We start from the raw sequence: 21,464 nt of genomic DNA on the forward strand, positions 1-21,464 counted from the left end.
CAGTAGTCATGACAGGCAGCTCTTCAAACACAGAGTCCAGAAAGGGAACAGGAGCCAGCCCTGTGTTTCTCGGCTTTCAATTAGTCCGCGGCAAACATTCCTCATACTTGACAAGCAGACGAATCCGTGAGTGGGGGATGGTGGTTGTGGTGGTGGTGATGATGATGGTAGTGGCAGAGGGTTTGGGGAGGGGGAGGGAAGTATGCAGACGATAAAGCAGAACAAGCAGGCGGGAGGAGTAAGTGGAGATGTTGAGAAGATAGTGTTTGGAGGTTTGGTAACTCTGGCGAATGCTTAAGAGGAGGAACAGACTGTCGGATATTAAAGAGTCGCTGTGAACAGGCGGCTGCTGAAATCAGGGATTGTTGACTTAGCCAACAGTTCATCAATGACCAGTGATAGCCGCCATGTTGACTCACGCGCTGACTCGGGGGAGGCTAGCTCCCGCCTGTAATGAATATGACTCTTGAGGCTCGCTCCAGCGTCTGTTTGGCATCTGCATCTCGCTGCAAGATAATAGCAGCCTCGCCATTTCCTCAGTAAAAGACTCGCCAGAAGTTTGGTTTTCCTGGGAAGCTAGCCGGACAAATATACTTGTCTGTGGGATGCTCCGGCATCGGAGTATGTGCGGGTGGCTGCTGCTGCGCATGTCAGCGCCCGCGCCATTGTTTGTGAGAACGGGGGAAAAAAAGATTGCGGGAGAAAAAGCTGTAAAGAAGTAGGGAGGCAGAACGAAAGAATTACATTTATTTGGCTTGAGATTGCTTACATTTAAAATCGTGAACGTGTTAAAATAAATATTTAAAAAAAAAAAAACCGGGAAAAAGCTAACAAAAAATTCTACCCATAAAAAAATTAAATAACAGAAAAGGTCAAAGCCAAACATCAGTCCCCTCCCTCGCAGACCCCACAATTTCCCCGTCTGTCGTAATCTGCTTTTTCTTCTCTTGGGACCCGCGATAGCGCAGACGGTACGGCAGCTGCTGTCAAAGCCAATCGCCTCTTTGTTCCTTGGCCGCCATTGTCCGGACAGCTCGTGTGCGGTCCTCCGTGCGCCAGTGCTCGTGCATGTTGTTTGTTCCTCCGTCTTCCTCGCTGGTATCTGTGCGTATCTGCACACGTGTCGCTTTATTGCCTCCCCCAGCGAGAGAGCAGCCACAGCTCCAGGTCGCGTGCACCCCGGATGGTCTGCGTCCTTCTCATGTTGAAGCCTCATTCTGGGAAATTAAAATGCATGCCGACCACAGTTTGAAAAAGCGATGTTGTAACAGGCTTTTATCATTTTGCGGCCATTAAGTTATATTTGTTCATTAGGGTAATGGGCAATCGGACATCCTGACCTCGCCATTACGTGATATTTGTCCATTATCATAATTAGAATGTTGGCCTTGACCTGCAAATGATGTTTGTCCATTATTGTAATTACAAAACGCGATCTGGCTTTTGCCTACTACAAAGAAGGCCACCGACCATTGTGGTATTTTTCACTATTGTCAACAGATTAATCAGGAATGGAGAACGTAGTCCGTGTTTGAGAGTTTGTGTTTGTCGCACGCGCACGTTGGTAAGCACGTTACGTCACTCACACTGTTTTCCGCCGCATGGCCTGATGGGAGGCCGCAAAGTTTACACCTAGGACGAAGCCCATCTCTTGGGAATGCTGACATTGTTTGAGTTGTGCGGTAAATCCTGGTCACTCGATCTCGACAGGTGCCACAAGTCAGGGCAAGCGACTAAACAATAACTCTGTGAAAGCTCCGCCACAAACCACGAATCACTTCTTTGTAACAACCACCCGGCGCTTAGCAACAGAAACTGTTTTCACAAATCTGAGCGAATAGCTCACTTCTGGCTTCCAGATGCAGACCTACAAACATTCACAGAAAGGGAGGAAAAGCGTGGCACCAAGGATATGCTAAATGAAGACACGGTGCCAGGCCCACCCATTGGCTGTTGCTTTAACGACACACAGGAATTCATTTACATTCGACCTCGTGTCTGGGTACAGGGATGCTTGCAGGCCTGTGTCTACAATAGATTTTTTCCCCCCAAGTCGTTAAATATCGTTTTCGGAGATGGCCAAATCATTTGAGAGCAGTTTTGCGTTCCAGTAAACTGTTACATTAAACTCTGCAAAATAGACGGGTGATTCGATTCAAAAGTAAAAAATAAATAAAATTATATCAAGCGCGCACTCGTTAAAATCACTTAGTTAGGTAATTGACATTCAGAGGGGATTGATTTCCCCAAGTTACCTCCCTCGGCGTCGGATTAGACTCCCCTTTTTTGAGCAGGCTTGCCACTTGATGGGCATGTAAAGGGCTGCATAAGTATATCGGTTCAAAGCCTGTGACCTGTGTAAACTGAACATTATTACCATGGAGATAGTATTTGTGTGTGATGGTGATCGGAGGAAGGTGCCAAGGGTGAGAAGGGAAGGTGTGAATAAGGTGGTGGTTGGGGGGAGAGACGGGAGGCAACTACGGTCCGTTAATGACCGCAGAAATCATGGCGACAAATAGCAGGCGTAAAAGTGACATCAGAAAGCCGCTCCTCCACCGTCGCCCTCCAGCAACCATCACTCTGCACTCTCTACAGTTGATCCTCAACCACGACTGCGATTTATTGGTGACCCTCGCCGAGCCGAGAACTGTGCGGGGGACAGCTGGGGGTAGGGGTGAGGAGGTGATTAGTCTCCCTTGACGGGCTTGCCACCTAATTCTTGCTGTCATCTTCACACAGACGTGGGTAATAGGGTTGTCTGACCTTTGGAGTCGCTGAATGTCAGGGCCTATCGAAGCGTGTGACTTCCTCATCGTCGACGCCTACCGCTAGGCGGCGCTCTGTGGACCGCGTCTCGTCTGTCAGCCTGTGCGCCTGCCGTCGTCTGCCTGCTGCCACGTCACAGGTCGCCATTACCTCCCCTCCCTCCACTTGACCTGCAGCATCCCCCGTGTGCCACTCCGACTCCCCCCCACAAACCCCCCAAGAAAAATCCCACTTGTACGACATAAAGACCAAACCAGTTCCCACGCGAGCTGACGGGCAAAAGGGAGGTGGGGAGCACTGGAGGAGCGAGTCGTTAGAAATGAAGCCGAGGCCAGTGGGAGAAGAACCACAGTTGACGAGAGAGATTGTCTCCCCTTCTCGTCCCGACATGGCTGCCGGCTGTAATATTCTCGCGAAATGGCAGCACTTCGCCTTATCTTTATAATTTTTATCGTGCTGCAAGGTAGTCATGGCTCGGGCTGGTCTGTCCAAGACTGATAGTAGAGACTGATTGTCTACACTGCTGGCAACGGTGATGGAGCATTTCCTGGAAGCAAGCAAGTTGGCCGCGGGAGATGGCTTGGCTGGGAGAGAGACCTGTCAGCAGCTAAGCCCCGTCTTGACAAGCAAGACTAAACTTTGTGCTCGTGCCCATCGCATGGTTATTTTCGAGGATTATTTGCAGTATGGTGTCTGCAGTCTGTCTTTCATTGGCTTATCTTTGCATTGGGAGAGCGGGCTTCGCTCGAACCAGCTTGACCTTTGAGATTATTTTCAGGTAAGAGCACGAGTCAAGCATTGTCCGATCTCTTCCTTTAACGCCACACAACGTATCATAAGCAAACATTTCGACACCTTTGGGGAGGCAGGGTAACCTTAGCATGTGTCCTTGGCTGCTTGGGTTTGTGGCTCCCTCTACCCTCCCAGCACTAATACCAGAGTTATCAGGGGAGAGGGAGAAGAGGAGCGATTTTTGTTTCCACATTTGGTGTCCATAATGGACCATATACACTGCCCCTGTGGCCCTTAGGCTTAGAAACCTCTAACTCTATTAGTTTTTTTGTTTATGGGCTGGCGTTCATATTGATGTGTTTATTGTCATGTTTCTTTATAAAGATTTTATGAACTTCATTTTTGTTTCAACCTAATGCGTCTTGTTACCATCTTCTCAAAATAATCTATAAAGACAACGAAATAGTCTAGTGTCTGTGAGCTCTGTTCACCTGGCAACATTTCCATTGTTACAGTCAGAAGGCACCTCACCGGAAGGAAACCCTAGGGGTTCAATTCCTTTGCTGAAAGGGGCGCTCTCTTGGTTCACGGGTTGAGGGGGCACGTGCGCGTTGCACGAGAGTCCTGGGTGGCGTGGAAACGGTTGTTCCACGGTAGCACGATGGCGGCCGCGGGAAGCTGTGGATGGTGATGGTGGTGGTGGTGGTGGTAGTGGTGGTGGAAGAGTGCTGGGAAGGGGGAGAGATGGCGCGCGCGGTGGTGGGGATGATGTAATCAACACGGTCAAGTTCTTTGTGATGTCCGGACGCAAGTCATCGATCAAGCGTCTGGGCAGGTCGGCAGTTGCGTTATGTGAATGATCTCGGGACCTCGCTGCCGCTAGCTGCTGCCGCCATCATCCGCGTGGCCAGATGCCGTGCGCATGTCTCGTCCTCTCTCTCTCCCCTCTCTCCACCCTCGCCCACTCCCCCTTCCTCCCCACTACTTCTCTCGCAGTACCCACCCTTCCCTCCGGACCTGTCTTTCGCATGAGTGCGTACGCATAGCAATGGAGTGCGCGTGCGTTTGTTAATGCGTGCGACGGTGCGTACGTGGTTCAGTTCCATGCTTGTGTGTTTTGTTGTGCCTGCGTGCGCACGCACATACATGGGCAAACACGATTGTATACCGCGGTATTAGTGTATGTGTTTTGGTGTGCCTGTCTGTCTGCGCGCGTGTATCGGTGCTCGTGTGTGTGTGTGCGGCCACGCGCATCGAATGTTTGTCGTGGGTTGTTTGCGTGCGAGCCGTATGTATACGTGCTGTGGAGAGCATAGTGCGTGCATGCGTGTCTGTGAGTGCGTGATGCCATTAACACGCCGAGCTCCATTGATCCAGGATTAGTGTAAATGCCTGTTTCACGGTGCTGTGGCGACTTTCACGTGCCAGTGATCTGTGCGCGTCCCACTATTGACAGAGCTGTGCGGCGGGGTGAGGCCGGAACAAGCGGCCGTCAACAGACAACGCGCGGACGCACGCAGACAAGTGACCTACAGACGGCAGGCGGACAGCAGCCCGCAGATAGGCATTGTGGGACCGTCCGGTCTGTGTGCACAGCTCTTCGGTGCCACGCCAGGTGAATGTGTGTTGATGAATCGTTTCCAAAGAATAATTTCCAGGGCCCAGGGGCGCAGTTTGAAGAATGGTTGGGCGGGAATTAAGTCTACGCCACGAATGTGTTGGCAGTAGTTGGATACATTTTCTCCTGAATGGCCCTCGGTCGGTCATCGCTCGAAGAAAACAGGAAGCACTTCGTGCGACAAAGTGTCCCGCCGGTATCTCTGATGGAACCGCATGTCGAGGCTTCTGTGGGCAAAGCCCGCCTTGGTGCTGTCTGAACAGTCAATCAGAAGTAGACATTTTTCTATAAACAATATTTATCACGGTCCATCTGTGTCTTAAACTTCCTATGGGCAAAGCATATTAACGATGTGTTGAACTTCTTGTGGGTAAAGGGATTACGGTCCAGAAGATGATATGAAAATTAGCAGATAATGTCTGTCGAGCGGTTTTTCACACGGCGGTTGATGTTGTTTTGTCAGGTACAATTTCTAAACAAAATAACAATAGAAATGTAGACTTTCCCTGGTCTGACAATCCAAATACACACAAGCGTGAAGAGAAACAAGAGAGGAGTGTCTACAGCTAGTCTCCAAGAAACAACTCAACCGCAATAACGATGCAGACTGGGTCTTATTTCTCCATACATCCCTCACTTAACCTCGCCCCTTCAGCTCTCAAAAAGGGGGAACAATTCTCATACAAAAAAATGACTCGCAGGCGCTGCAGCTGCTCCGCCAGTCTCCCAGACCAAAGCAAGATTTAACAAGATCCGTGAAAGAATAAAAGATAGATTTCCGATCCGTCTTGTATCAACAAGCAAAAAGGCAGAAAATGGCAAAAAACAAAGCCTGCCATGCTCTTTGTAAAGTGATTACCTGAGGAGCCTGCTGCGTGTCTTCCCCAGTATGCGTTGCGCACGTGCGGTCTCCATCAAGATGCGTGTGGACGAGTTGGCTGATGAATCAGAAAAAAGTGAGCCGAGGCAGGGCAGACAACTCATACGCTCTTAGTCATCTGAACATCGCCGCTGTCTGAGCGCATTAAGCGGAGCAGTGCAGATGAAAGAACGACTGCCGAAGTCCGTTCCATTAATGAAAGGACTGCTGCACAAGCTGCTGGACTTGGAAGCTGGTACGACTGGCTGGTCACATGAGGTAATTGCCCGGATGAGAGAGGAAAGCACTGCGGTCATCCACAGCACAGCGGATGGAGGAGATCTGGTAGTCATCCCCAGCACCAGCAGGAAGGTCGGCGATCTCCCTGCCCTAGGAATACGAACAAAGAAGATAAGAGGAGTGGACTGGAGGAACATGGAACAGTTGGAAAAACAAGCTGGACAACTCGCCCTCAGCCGTCGCCACTCAGCGCTGCGTCGCACCTCAGCAACTGGAGTCGTAGCTATGAAGCGAGAGTAAGTCGTTTTCCCCAGAGTAAAATGGGATCCTGAAAGAAAATCATCTTGTTTCCGAAGTTATAAAAAAAGTGACAGCTTTGGCCACTGCTTTATGATTACAGCTTTAATGGCGAAACAACAGCGGGGTCTGACAGTGATTTATTGCTTTGGAAACAAATACAAAACATCTTTATTAACCCCTTCCGGAAATTAATAACTAATCTGCCATGCGAATATAACATCAGACATTGCATGATGGTTACGTCTTATTTTTTTTTTAAAAGAGAGACAACGGGAACGGGTGCCAGCAGTATGAGAACCTTCATGCACAGACGTGTCGTAGCCATGCTTGTTTGCTCATTACCTTTCAATTCTCCACGTTGCCTCTGGGCAGCGACTTCCCGTCGGCTGGAGCTATAGCGGATGGAACCCACGTGAACTGAGGCACATGACCGGAACACCAGCGTGGATGGTCAGTAGAAGTACCCGGACAGTATAGTCAGGAAGGTCGCCTGAAGATAAGTGTTGACATGAACTGACGTCTGCTCTGTTGGGCCTCAGACTGCAGTGAGTTGTAGTTCGTGGAGTGTTTCCTGTACAAATGACGTATTGTGTCTGACGTCATGTGTGCGTCATTTGTCCCACGTCATTTGAAGCAGAAAAAGACGTCATATGTAAGACACCAGTTTCTCTAAAAATAGCCGAGTGAGCGGGAAACACACTGGTCTTCTCCGCCATCTTTATAACTCTGTCGGTGACATTCCTCTAAGCTTGTGTCTCTTCGATTCGATGCACCTATTCATCTGCGGTGGGAGGGGGGAGGTTGGGGGGCTCGTCGACCATTGTGTGTGTGTGTAATACGTCGTGGAATGTAAGGTAAGTGTGCGTTCGTCTTACACAAACATTGACAGTAGATGGAGATGGCGCTGTGGGTGTAACGATGACGCCCGATGTAAAGATATGTATCTGAAGCGAGGCATAAGAGATTTTAGTTTAAAAACTTTCAGATTCTGAAGTCAGTTAAATATCTACGTATTTAAGGGAGGGTGAGCGGGAATGTCTTACCACGTGATGACCACGAGCCTTGGTATGACTTGACCACACTTATTGAGATAACAGAGAGGCTGTTACAACTTGGCCGCACCATATCTAACAATTGTCAGAGGCGGCTCAGAGCTACAATTGTCTCGCCCTGGCCTGGCATTGCAGGAGAACTTCATTCCGCCAGCGAACACAATGACTATTGATTCCAGCAGGCCGAGACAATGTCTGCAGCTTGTTGTCTGTAGTTTGTCTGAATGTCATAAAGACAGTCTTCCTGTTATAATGTGCTCGCACTGTCACACAGTATCGACCTCAACTTCTCTCCATAAGCTCTTCGATACATACAACTGCTTCAGTTGCCAGTTCATCCTGTGGAATTACAAATTCTTTATGTGATGAAAGAACACGCAAAGCCTCGCTTCGGAAAGCACTGGGGCAGAAATATAGCAGACCACCTCCACAAGACTGGAACATGCAGTCTGCCTGTCGCTGTTCCAGGCTTTTCAAAATCTGATAATCTGATCCGAAATGTCTTTAAGAGAATGTCCACTTTGCTCACCAAAGTGTCTATTCTGTTTGCATCATTATTATTTCTCATACTATGACACGAAGATCTTCCCTCGCTAGCTAGTCTGTTCTTCTGTCAGATGTTCGTAGGTTTTACTGCTTGGTGCATTCTTTACGAGATTAAAATTCTACAATTGTCTCTTGCTTTTGTTACAGGAATCGTCTTGGAAGTTTCTAGACCTTATCTGGGAGTATCGACAGTAGCCTGGTAAACGGCGAGGAGCTGCTGGTTGCTGCGCTTTCTGTCCACCCCCTGACCTCAGCATTCTCTACGACGTGAAGACGTAGTCAGGAAATGAACCAGCATCCTCCTGTCCGAACAGCTGGGCGACTTTCTCGCTAGGCTGCCTGCTGGTCACGAGGATCCTACGATGTGAGCGCGTGTTGGTCACGTGCAGACGGCAAGGGAAAGGCGCAGGATGCGGCCAAGGGAGATCCCTCATCATCTGAGCTTCGTGACAGCCTGCCTGCTGGCCTGTTGCCTGCCGGTGATTGGACAGTCCTCCCCCAACTCGTACGGAGGTAGGCAAAGTGTTTGCACGGGTGGGCTTGTGACTGGCCATTCGTTCTCAACATGTACAGATATGGGCAAAGTATTGGAATGTGTGTAGTCACACAACAAAGTATTAAACTACAGTGTTTGAATGTGTATAGATACCTGATAAAGAGTTAATCTGCGATGTTTCACCATGTTCCGATACGTATACGTGAAAAATTAAACTGTGGTGTTTAAATGTGTATGTATACATACCTCATAAAGAGCTAACCTGCAGTTTTCTGATTTGATTAGACAGGAGGGAGGTGAATTTAGAAATAGCCGATGGTCTTTAGCTATATTTTGTATATATATTTTTTGTCATCGTCATCGTTACTTGACTGGTACCAGGTAGTCTGGCAATTATCGGTGGTCGAGGGAGTTAGCTACACGTACAGCTGTGAGAGTGTCTAAATTAAGCAGATTCGCTAGTGTGTTTCTAAGGCAGACGTATTTTGTCTTTCAACTTTAAATAAATGAAAACTAACTCACACCATCGATTTATCAATGAGGATGATCTATTTTTGAATAATTGCATGCAGTTCTGCGGCCGGACGACCCTCGTCCATTCGTGGGCGATAACCTGACCTTGTTCTGCAATCTGACCAAGAGGGACGTAGTGGAGAACTCCACGCGGCTCTTCTTCCGCCGCGATGGCGAGCTGGTTCCGGCCAATTACGTCGACATCATCAATTCACGTACCATTCGCCTCCGCTACCCCATTCGGCAGCCCCAGGATGAGGGGCTCTTCACATGCATCCTGAATCGCACGCATGGGGAACAGCAGTTCATCGGCTCCCAGCGGGTGCTGGCCGACTGTAAGTGTCGTGATGTTGATGAGACCACAAGATTGGCGATTTTATGCTCGGCTGTTGATGTCGGCATAAAAAAGCTAATATACGGTTTATAGCCTGTAGATCCCGGCTTTGCTGTGTAGTTGTTATTATAATACACGTGTTGTACGTATCATGATGTAGTGACCGAGGGGTACGGGCTAACAGCTTGCGCATCCCGGTATTCTCTCGTGGGCCGCAACCACGTAAAGGGTATGGTGATAAAGGGGCTTCCCTGAGTATGTGGGTGTAGGTCAAATATTTATACTTCAGCAGATATGTCCGTAGTGCACGTGAGATTCATGTTGTGATGTGTGGGTGACTGGAGAGTCACGAAGCTCAGTTTATAAAAACCGAAGAGTCGAACATTTTCGAACATATTATTTGTGCAAGATCACTCCTTTTTCTAAATATAAATACTTCGTCTGCGAGTGTTCTGATTGGTGGCGTGATGAGGTGCAATTATGACTTCCTCACAGTGTCATCGCATTGTAACGTGTAATGGGTTATAGGTTTAGGTGAAAGGTCATAAATGTGGTGTGACTAAAGGCCGTCAGGCTTGTAGATGTTTTTCTTTCCCATTGTTCAGACCGCCCCGTCAAGGTGGAGAACATCGACTGCATCGTCAACAACTGGGAGAACATGACATGTACGTGGGATCTCGGGCGAAACTTCAACCACCTGGACAAAGTCAACGTCACTCTTGTCTGGACCATCAGGTGAGCATCCATGTACCTAACATTGCTCGAGGTGCGTTTTATCGACGCGAGAAAAGTTAGCATCACGCGAGCGTAGCAAGATGCCAGAAAGTTCTATCAAACCAGCGCTCGTCGGTAGTTTCGTATTTCCAAATGGCTGCTCCAAGCGCTGGTGGCTGTCGATATTGTAGATGATGACGATAAGTGTCGCGAGGACAAAACTGGAAACACTATCGCGATTGAACATTAGGACGAAAATCGAAGAATCTGCATTGGAAACTCAGTTCAAAAATCACTTCAGACATTTGTTTTAAGTCAGAGATTTCCTTGGCTTCTTATGTGCAGTTATATTTATATGAGTATTATAATATTACGAGTCATAACATTGTGAATGACTAGACTGATTTGCATATAATCAGAGGTTCAGTATAAACGCAACTGCAAAAAATTTGATCTTTTTTGAATTATCAAGTAGGAAAATGATGTAGCAGCAGGTTGGCTATATCAGGATTCTTTAGCTTATTTCCCTAATTTCCATTTTCAATAGTATGTTTATGTATCTGGGTACCGAGTTACATTAATGCCCGTTTTGCAGAATGTTTTCAGTCTTTCTCGCTGGGGATATTATTCATTGGCCTAGAGGAATGGAACTCCCAAGGCTGGCAAAAAAGAAACCAGGGTGGAATTTCTTTTTTGTTATTGGGGCGATAGATGGAGCCTGCATCACGATACCCAGGGATTTAGGGTTATAACTGTGATCACATTTGTAGAAAAAGATTCCTTGCCATACGCCGATATTGCGATATATATGCGAAGCACATTAAAAGCTAACTTGATGGGTTTTGTCATTCGGCACAAAGAGGATAAAGCAAGTACCTGGTAACCTTATTTGAAACAATTCATATGTTAAAATATAGATTACGATAGAAGTAATTCAAGATATTTTGTCTGTTATCGTCTTCAGATAGTCTGAAGCACGAAATTATTCCTTAACGTACATCCAGGAGATGTACGAGTATTAAAGTATGGGATCAGACGAAGAAGGTTGCTCAAAGCATATGATTAATTAGGTGGATATGCATACCCGCTAAAGGACTACATTATTGTGCTTTTCACGGACATTTGATACCGGACAGGGGTCAAAGTCCTCTATAACTGAACATTCACGGACTAGAATGAATGCAGAATGCATATCGCAGGCTTAAAGACTGAGATGACCAATAGCACAGAAATCCTATTTGTTATTTTGGACATTTGAGTTCTCCATCATTTTGAACTTATGCAAAGCGGAGTCGACACTGATGACTTGGAATTGTGTGAAAGGCTAGGGTTAGGAGACTACAGCCTGCTTAATGCAGCTTTAAAACAATATCAAAGCGCTGCTTCTGGTAAAAGAAATGTTACACCTAGCCTGCAGTTTGCCTCGTGTCCTTTCTGGAAAGTGTCATCCCCACCATAATCTTTTAATGCATTAAACAGTTTCTTTCAGTATGCATCTAAATAATAACTGGGACATTAGTTTAGATATTTTTTTACCAGATGGGATTTTTTCCTCATCCTGAATGAGAAAGGCTTGACTATGTTTTATCTTTGTGCAGCATAAAGGTGTGAACCTTCTAAAGTTTTGTTAAGAATACAGAACTTGTTGATTCTCGTGAAACAGTACAAACATACAAACAAATGTCGGATGCCATGTGTTCAACTTGTTTCGACGTTTAATACCAATTTTTATTACGAAAGGCATTTATAAATGTCTGGCAGTAAACTTCTGTCCCCAGTACTGTTTATAAGTAGGTTTGTTATTCGTAATCGCCGATTTTCGCTGTGATCGTAAGACCGCAGTAATGAGGATGAAGAATTGTAAATGCAACATAAGGGCTGTAACATGAACGAGATTCGCAAACTGTTGAGCGGGTTTGAGGTACATGCAGACTGAAGGCACACAAAAGCTGCTGGCACATGGGAAAAACATTCCATTTCATTTCATTTCATTTCATCGAAGCGTCATTCCGCATATCATTGGGCATTCCTTTGAAATGACATCTGTTCTTTATCTGTTCTCTAGGAAAAGACACTTTTCTTCGTCTTCAACTTGGACGCTTGGTGAAATGTATTCAAGTGAGAAAGGATGCGACAGATTAGGATTTTTCAACAAGATTACTAAAAAATTCATTGCACTCTCGCGCGCGATTTCATTAAATTCTTGATCGATGTTCATGGTCTCTTCTCCAATTCTTTGAGCCAGTAAATGCACTCTGCTTCTGTTTTTTCCCCAACCTGATGGGGGCTGTATTTTCACTCTTTGAAGCTGCTGGTGCAGGACATCAGGCTAATTAGGTGAGGTGGCTATGGAAACCACTGATGGCTTTCTTTGTAACTTTTTTTCTCCAAACCCTTGGAATTAACAGTAACACATCAGCATTCTTCAGTTTCCATTACGAGAGACAGGTTTAATCCTGACAACAGCGCCGAAAATAAAAGAACTTATCGAAAACAAGATCGTTACAACACGAATGAACGATAAAAATGTCTGCAGGATTTGAATGAATATGGTTCACTCTGTGAAATAAGTTTTAGCGATTCAATTACAGATCTTCTTTATCAGTAAATACAACTTTACTCAGATATGGAAACAGTAAACGCACACCGGGAGACAAATTCTTAAAATTACAAAGTATTTTTTATTTGTTTTTACCTTAGAAAATAATGTGCTGCCTCGCTTAGAAGTTGAGTGAATTATTTGCCTTCTGCGTAACGAGAACGTGAAATGTTTTTGGGGTCACCGGTCGATTTGACCTCAGCCTTAGCCACAACCTACAACCACAGGATGGATTTGACCTCAAAATACTTCAGCTACTATTCAGTGTACGCGACATTTGCTGCTTGTTGCATGTAAACAAAACTATTTTCTAAAATACAGTTAATCACGTGATGTATGTGTAGGTCAGCCTCCAGTACATAGATTCAACGGTGTCCGGTCACTTCATCCCCGACACTTAATCCCCAGGCACTTAATCCTTTATAAAGCATTATGTAATGCTTCTGTCAAAGCATTGAATTAGAATACGTCATCCCCACACACTTATTCCTGACAACATTGTAGAGAGATATGAGTCAATGGATCGTCTTCTGTACCTCCGATCATTAGCTTACTTTCATATTGATTAACAGCAATTACCTCGCGAACACTCAAGAACAATTTTCATATCATATTGTTGAAGAACATTAAATTTACTAGCTTATATGAACTTTAACTAATGTTGTAGATGTTCAAATGACGTTGAAGTTAATAGCATGATTTGAATTTGAATTATTTGAATTTCAATTAAATTTTTCGCTGACTTCATAATTTTTATAGTTAAGGATTTAGTTTAGGGATTAAGTGTCTGGGGATGAAGTGCTTAGGGATTAAAAGTCTAGGGGATTAAGTGTCTGGGGATTAAGTGACTGGGAACCAGATTCAACACTTTAATATACTGCTTTACAAAATGCTTCTACAAAGCGCCCTCCAGCTCCCCCTCACACACACACACAAACGATAAAAGACAAAACAAGGTCTGACATTGAAGTTGTATCCAATTCCTCGGCATATTTACACCTTGCTCTGTATGTCGTGAAAATTGCACGAAAAGTAAATAGTAAATTACAGCATGGTATTAAGATTCGATGGCCATTCTATCTTCATGGATGTTTTTCCCGATGCGTTCATAAGATTACAAGCTTTTTATTGTTAAATTTCACGCCACACCAGTTTTTCTGCTTCTTCTGTTTGTTTGCAATCTGAGCCGAGCTTTTTACGTCCATTTCATTTGTCATCTCCTTAGAAGTACTCTGTCACCCTTCATCTTGGATTTTACAGCCGTCAGGTCCATGCGTTTGCATTCTTCTGAGCCGAGAGCTTTTTCTGTTGTCAGCATTGGCTTCGAGTACGACCATGCCAACGAAAAATCTGTTGATTGTTGTCAACATTACGAGACAAACTGCTTGGAACGTTAGGCAGGAATAATGTAATAAACACTGTTGTGTATGAGTCAACAATTTCAGCTTATCTGAAAACAGTCACAGGTTGGCCATCTTTGTCCTCCCCAGAGTCTACTAGTCCACATGTCGCTCCGCTCGCCTCCACTTGTCTCACTCGCGAAATCCATTTCTGCTTTTATTTCTTTAATTTCCGTCTGCCACCTGTTGGACCATTTTGGAAGAGATAATTTTAAGATTTTCCCTGAAAAAAGAGTTCAATCAGCAGAAACCTGGCCATCCAGGTGAAATTAGTCTTTAGAAAGACAGAACCTAAAATAAATATGGTTGTTGTTGTTGTTAATAATTATTAATTCATCGGGCAGTCATAAGGCACATGCACGGTGTTTCTTATTTTGAAACTGAGATAACCATGTATACGTGTTAAATTTTTCCTTTCTTTATGTATTATAGGTTTACTCCAGTTTTTCATGTTCGTTAAATTTTCATTAGTTTGTCGATGTATTATGAATACCACTTTTGTATTTACTTTACCACTTTTTCTTTGTGTATTTACTTTTACATCCATTTTCATAAAGCGCTAAATTTAATGTTTTCAGTAGAGGTAGGAAATGAGAGGAGGTGAAAGGTCACAGTTTGACTGGAAGCCAGGTCACTTAGGTCGTCTGTAATGCCATCTCAGTCTCAGTAGTCTCAGTCTACTTTTGACTCAACTTAGAAATCGTCGACGTTGTACAAAGCGCTGTTGATGCTGTAGTCGCAGGTTGTAATGTGTTGTATAAATAAATATAAATAAATGCATGAAAACTGTTGCAGCTTGCATCCCAAATCAGCTTCTTCGTATGTAGTCCTTTTCTGGTTCACAATTACGATGTACTCTGACTACATTTTTATTTATGTGCTAACTACTTAATAATAAACAAATAAAGTACATTGCCAAGACAAATAAGAATATTCCTACTGATAACAGCTTAACTCCAGGACACTAACCAACCGTTGATCTAACTGACGAGTGAAAATTAAAGTGTGATCAGTAGAGAAGATGACATTGCTTGGGAGTTATTAACCTAAAAATGTTATTGCTCATTAACATAATAAATGATGAGCACTCTCAGTATTAATTCTTTAACAAGCAGCAGCATATACTACTTAATTGAAATCCTGCAGTGCTAACAGCTGACTGTCACATAATCACAGACAGAAGATTAGTGGTTACTGTCATTAATTAGTCAATTTTTATTAATTACTTCGCCAACTATTACTGGTCACGAATCCAGATGTCGAGAGTAAACGCCGCAGACCCGGTCCATGTAGATATATTCTATCAGCACAAATGAAGCACGAACAAGATTATTATTATTATTTGTTAAGTCATGTCATGTTATTCAAGAAGACATGCCATGGTCTACTCACGGTCATCGAGAACATATGCTACACATCAAACATGAAGCTTCAAGAAGTTCGAATCATTCCACCATACTTTAGAACTAGAGACATTGTTTAGAACATTGGCTATTATGTCATAACAGCTCACATCACACGCAAACACCTACACCCACCCATCCATGGATTCATACATAAATATAGTTTTGATAAATTCCTGTGGTGTACTCAGAACGCACCACGCTGTCCTACATACTGGTTGTAAACATCTCTAAAACTAACTTCTAACATCATCATGCAGAAAAAATATTATACCCGAAGGACACCCTACATGTCTGTTTTCTTGAAGATCGCAAACAAACGCAGCTTGCTTTCAACCAGTGAATAGTTAGCTGTCCTCGGGTATAATAATAAATGCAAAATTTGTAAAGCGCACACTCACACTCCTAAGGAGCATGCTCTTAGCGCCTAAGAACAAGAACGAAACACGGACAGCATACGAGGGACAGAAAAACAAACAAATAACATTTGAACTATAAAAGAATCAACAACCGTACTAAACGAAGAATAAAATCAAATACAGAAAACACAAAGAGGAACCAAACAACAAGAACAAGAGCTGAGAGTAGCATGATCTTACAAAAGGGTGTGTAAGAGGACTAGCATTATGGGATAGGTTGCTAGGAGTAATGTATACCTTCTACCCGCAACCCTAGAGTAGATGACATCTCTGTTGATATCCACATTGACCTTCTTTCATTCATACCGACAGCTAATCTTCACAGTAATGGAGCTGTTCCGTTTACCCAACACCTTTCATTCACACAGACACAGCTAAAGCTAATTTTCACAACAGTGGTATTCTTGTTACCTAACACCTTTGGCTTCTCACCTGTCCATTGCCAGTCACACCATGATACGAGTGCAGCTGCTACTACCTTTGACTCAGGATTTGTGTTATTCCGATTACTTCTGTTGTTAACTTTCGAGATCTTAAGCATTTTAGTCAGTAAAAGAGCATACTTATTCTTAATAAATTGTCTAAACTTTCTCCATTACATGTATTAAGTTGCAAAGGTTTTATTATCTTTGAAAGAAAATATTTTCATACTAGGAAGCATATCAGGATGTTATATACATCAGAAAAAGCCTCGTAATTCTTATCGAATAAGGAGAGTGGTTGGCTTTGCAGTTCAAGTGTCATCTGTCCAATATTTTATCTTGTTTTAAAGCGACTTTTGAGGTTTAGTAAGTGTAGGAGGTTACTGCCACTGTCTTCTGATCGTGTTTCAGTGGGGAACAGCGTGACTGTCCAATTCAGACCAAAACATCGTGTACTTGGACTCGTGGTCCGAAAGGATTCCGGCAAGGTGCTTTGTACTACATGTCTGTGGAGGTCATGAGCTACTTGGATCCCACACAGCTCGTAACGGCGAGCTCCAGTGTTGTGATAATAAATACCAGTAATATTGGTGAGTGAATGTACATTTAGAGTGACAAAGCATACCTAGTTATTGTGATTGGCAGATTTAATTATCATTTTGAATGTTTATTTTATTTCAGTGAAGCCTGCTCCTGTCGCAAACCTATCCAGCAAGGCTCGGAACGCCACCTGCCTTCTGCTTACCTGGTCTCATCCGTCGGTTTACTCCAAAGTGGCGGTGGTCGAGTACCAGTCGGAGTGGCAGTGGGGTGTGTGGAACCAGGTATAGCAGACCTCTGTAGGATTATTTGCTCTCTCTGTCTCTGTGCTTATGTGTACGCGCGTGCAGTTAGTGCCGAGGGACACTTTCGTTCTCACATTGTCTTTTGCTCACTTGTGACAGGTGAATGTGACAGAAGAGGACGAAAAGCCCGAAGAGGTCCTCTTGTGTGGTCTGACTCCATTTACCGAGTACACCGTGAGAGTGGCCGTGTGGCCCAGGACCCCCGGCAAGTCCATGTACCAGAGTGACTGGCAGTACAAGATCGAACGCACTGGTCAGGCGGGTGAGTTGTCGCCTAAGCCACTTTACAGTAATACCTAACCACAATCAACTGTTGACATTTAAGTAGAAGGCTGATGTCCTCACGACTCTCACTGTATTATCAGGAGACTGTAAGTGACAGTGGCGAGGAGGTGGCATTGCAGTGACGGTGTTAGTATGTTTAGAACGGTGATGACAATTACTGCAAGACAGCGGGAATAACTAGCATTACTCTCAAACGGCAAACAGTGGTAGTAGTGTGACCACCTGACGGTACCTTAGCTGTCTTGGTGTGATATGACAGTCTGTTAACGACAGTCCTTGTTCACTGGGTTGTCTTTGTGACAGTGCCGGAAGTGGCCCCCGAGATGTGTGTCGGCTGCTTCACAAACCTGTCGTGCGATGTCGATGACTGTCGTCACGTGATCGTCTATTGGCAGGTACACGAAAGAATTATTACAATTTGAAGTAGTTTCTGTCACCATTGTAGAATATTTTTGTAGATGGATTACATTTATATCTGATTTGTCGGTTTCTCTGATTTAAGTTCAAAGCAGTCAACAATCATATCCTTGAAATTTTTATGAAGCAGACTGGCAGACAATATTAGTGATTCTCTTGACAGCAAAATCAAACAACCCCCTCCCCCCCCAAAAAAAAAAAAGAAAAGATCACAAACAACTGTGCCACATATCAAAAGTTCCAAATAAACTCCAGTTAACAGTGCTATTTTCAGGTTATGTACTGTATCCTGAAATGGGTAGTTGAGCCTGACTTGTGTGACAGCATTTGTTAGACATGAATGCTTGTCATTCTAAAGACAAACTTCAAAACCCAAAAGGCAGTTTTGTGTAGAATTAAGCTTTAAACTCGTCTTCAACATGCATTATATAGAAAGATGTCAGATGAATCATGGACGCAGAATTTAGGATTATTTTATCTCGTTTTTGTCTGATCAGATTTGTTTAAATATCCTAAATATGTATTTAACTATGTAAATATGAATTATCTATGCAGCTTTATTCACTGTCTTGATGAAACTTTCTTTTCATTCACTTGACCATCCAGCATTATTTTGACATATTTATTTATTTCTCAGTTTATTTGATTGCTGCTCAATTTCCATTTGCAGCATTTTAATCAGGGACATTTATACTATCTAGTTTGGAAGACACACGCCTTGGGTACCAGTCTTTAGAAATTTTAACATTTGAGTTAGTATCATCATAATAATCACATCATAATAATGTCGCCTTTCCACTCACCTGTCCTCACCTGCAAGTTGTTTTCGTGTTGTTCACAGCCCATCCCACAGCCGCTTCGCTACAGCATCGTTGGCAGCTACCACTTGCGGGTCCTTGACGGAGACCAGGTGGTGGACATCTACAACACCACAGGAGCAGACACGTCGTGTTTCCTCCGCCTGTCAGCAGCGCGCGCCTACACCGTGCAGCTGTTTGCCGTGACAGAGCTAGGACAGCTGTCGCTGTCGCACTCCGCCATTCGTCTCAACCCTCTGTCGGACAGTAAGAGACTTCGTTTCCTGAAAACGTCTCAGTGTGTGTGTGTGTGTGCGTTAGAGAGATTATAATACTTGTACAGTCCACAACAGGACATTTGGCTGGTGCCGCTCAAGTCGTTTCGGTGAGTCCGGACTGTCGTTTCACAGTGCTTCACAACGCATGAACGGTCTCCGATATTTGGAGACTTAGCGGGGTCCGAGATTTGATGGATACAAAACAGAAACACAAACATACACGCACGCACATACGCACTCACACACGCATGCAAACAAACACTTGGCATAATATGTTTTTTTTTTAAATAAAAATGTCATACACAAGTACTGCAGACGACAGGGGCTGACTGTTACCATGTTTGTGCAGCGCCGGCTCCCCCTCGGTTCTTTGTGGTGGAAGTAGACTCGGACACGTCAGCACAGGGCACGAGCAAGCTCTATCTCAGCTGGTCACGTGAGAGAGACACGGCCAATTACAGCGTCTTCTGGTGCCGTGGTTCCAAAATGAAGTTCAAGTGTGATATTGAGGTCAGTATTCTGGGATGATTTTTTTTATTGCCTGAGAATGATTGAGTGAATGAAGGAGTGACTAAATAATGACGGCATTGTTGCAAGTGGTCGAAGACTTACTATCGGCTTGCTCCATGGATCCGATCTCATTACTGTCAATGCTGGATCACAGCTCCTTGCTGCGTTTGATACACTCGACTATGTAATCCTTCTCCAGTGCCTTCTTGCTATTTTCGGTCTTTCTGACAGTGTTTTGAACTGGTTCTGTTCCTACCTGAATGACCGCACCTACTCTGTGCTATTTATAGGCATCAGTCTTTGGTACTTTCAAGTATGGGTTGCCTCCAGGATCTGTTTTCGGGCTTCATTCATTTGCTGTGTGCATTTAACCCCACAATCGGCCACTTGGGCCTGCAGTATCACATGTATGCTGATGATATACAGTTGCTGGCGTCTGGCCTCGCTTCCCAGGTCTAGCAGGTCTGCACCACCACACAACACAGCAGATTTTGTGATAGCCTGGATGTCTGCCAAACCTGAAAATACATAAGCTCATTCCTCTGCAAATAATTTGAAATGCGTATCATTCTCAACTACTTTCACTATCTCTGAGGTGAACATTTCTACTTCCTAGGCCGTCAATAATAATGATGCATCATTGAATCAGAAATTTCACATCATTGCCATCAGTTTGTCTTGAGATTCGCAACGCGGGGCAATACGTTCTACAAATTCTATTATTAAAGTTACGACTTTAATGTCAGCATTCTATGATTGTGTCAGAATAAATGACTGAATGATAATGAATGAGCGTAAGCATCCACCAATTATTGATGTCTAGCACGATATTTGTGTTTCGTAACAGGACTACATCCATTCACAAAGTCTAACTTCGTCCTCTGCCAGCTACACACTTAGCCTGGATTCCAAAGGAGACGAACCGGACAGCTTCCTGGTTGGTTTGTCACGCCAGGCCATAGGACAAGATGGCAGCATTGCAAGCAGTGGTATTCAGTGGAGCAGATGCTTCTACCAGAGAAATATGAGTAAGCACCAGATACAAACAACATATCGCTCTGCGTGGTGTCTAGTGAGATCCGGAAACATGCGACACTGCTTTCAGTTACCTGCTTAGCTGTGAAACGGTTTTCTTTCATTTCTTAGGTGACTTGCTCAATATCTTAGCAGTTCATTTTGATAGAATCTCAGTATGTTTAGAGTTACTTTTATGAACTCATCACTTAGCATTAAAGTTTGTAACAAAGGTTAGTTCCATCTCTAACTTTGGCTGGCGCGGTGTTTTACACAGAGCCACCTCGTGTGCGTCAAGTTAAAGTAGGTACAGTGAGACAGGAGGCCAGTCTGCAGGTCAGCTGGGACCTTTTGGAGTGTCCATACTCCAGTAGCTACGTCAACAATTACACCATCGTCTACTGCAACACCACGAACCACAACCACAACATCTGCGAAGGTGAGCACATATATTTCTATCACACAAGAACACACTTTCACTCATTAGTTAATAGTTAAAAAAATTCATAGTGTTATGCTTGACATATTGTTCAATGTATGTTTGACATGGCTGACGTGGTGGTAAGGTGAGCAGTGCGGGGTGGACCCTGTGGAGAGAGTCATGCCGGCGTACAGACGATCAAGGTCGATACCACCCGCCACTCGTCTGTTCCTGTGCAAATGCCGACGCATTATTTCATTTGCAATGCGTACTCGCATTAATTATCAGCGGCGATAATAAATTGGAGCCTGTGTTCATATTTTTTAGTGGAGGTGGGGGTGGGTGGAATGGGAGGAGGAGCGCGGCATTGTTTGTGCAGTCAGACGAAGAATGCCTGGAATTAACAACACAGCGAGGGAACACAGGCTCTTCCGTGTCTCTGAACAAGTCGTTTCTTGTGGGCCATTACGTGTGACCATTT

General features: G+C 44.4%; 1 protein-coding gene and 1 long non-coding RNA gene across 8 annotated transcripts in view; one reads left to right on the forward strand and one right to left on the reverse strand.

Annotated features, from left to right (window-relative positions):
* The window catches only part of LOC112573313 (interleukin-6 receptor subunit beta-like), an 82,551-nt gene that overhangs the window by 51,679 nt on the left and 9,408 nt on the right, over window positions 1-21,464 (forward strand). For 5 of the 7 annotated variants that reach the window (XM_025253545.1, XM_025253544.1, XM_025253546.1 and 2 more), the window contains exons 2-13: window positions 8,264-8,629; window positions 9,185-9,460; window positions 10,065-10,194; window positions 14,968-14,991; window positions 16,828-17,006; window positions 17,098-17,240; window positions 17,361-17,523; window positions 17,850-17,941; window positions 18,805-19,027; window positions 19,388-19,548; window positions 20,396-20,576; window positions 20,840-21,001. In XM_025253545.1, the coding sequence (XP_025109330.1) occupies window positions 8,527-8,629; window positions 9,185-9,460; window positions 10,065-10,194; window positions 14,968-14,991; window positions 16,828-17,006; window positions 17,098-17,240; window positions 17,361-17,523; window positions 17,850-17,941; window positions 18,805-19,027; window positions 19,388-19,548; window positions 20,396-20,576; window positions 20,840-21,001 (1,837 nt within the window). In that variant the 5' untranslated portion in view covers window positions 8,264-8,526. Of the gene's footprint in view, window positions 1-2,994; window positions 3,548-8,263; window positions 8,630-9,184; window positions 9,461-10,064; window positions 10,195-14,967; window positions 14,992-16,827; window positions 17,007-17,097; window positions 17,241-17,360; window positions 17,524-17,849; window positions 17,942-18,804; window positions 19,028-19,387; window positions 19,549-20,395; window positions 20,577-20,839; window positions 21,002-21,464 lie in introns of those variants that run through there. The other 2 variants (XM_025253547.1, XM_025253550.1) reach the window with 2 other exon arrangements.
* On the reverse strand, window positions 3,554-7,367 carry LOC112573315. Its single transcript, XR_003101209.1, has 3 exons — window positions 6,861-7,367; window positions 5,979-6,368; window positions 3,554-5,374 (listed from the first exon to the last, which is right to left on the reverse strand). It is a non-coding gene; the product is annotated as an uncharacterized LOC112573315 (long non-coding RNA).

Source organism: Pomacea canaliculata, linkage group LG10 (assembly GCF_003073045.1).
Source record: "Pomacea canaliculata isolate SZHN2017 linkage group LG10, ASM307304v1, whole genome shotgun sequence".
Taxonomy (NCBI): domain Eukaryota; kingdom Metazoa; phylum Mollusca; class Gastropoda; order Architaenioglossa; family Ampullariidae; genus Pomacea; species Pomacea canaliculata.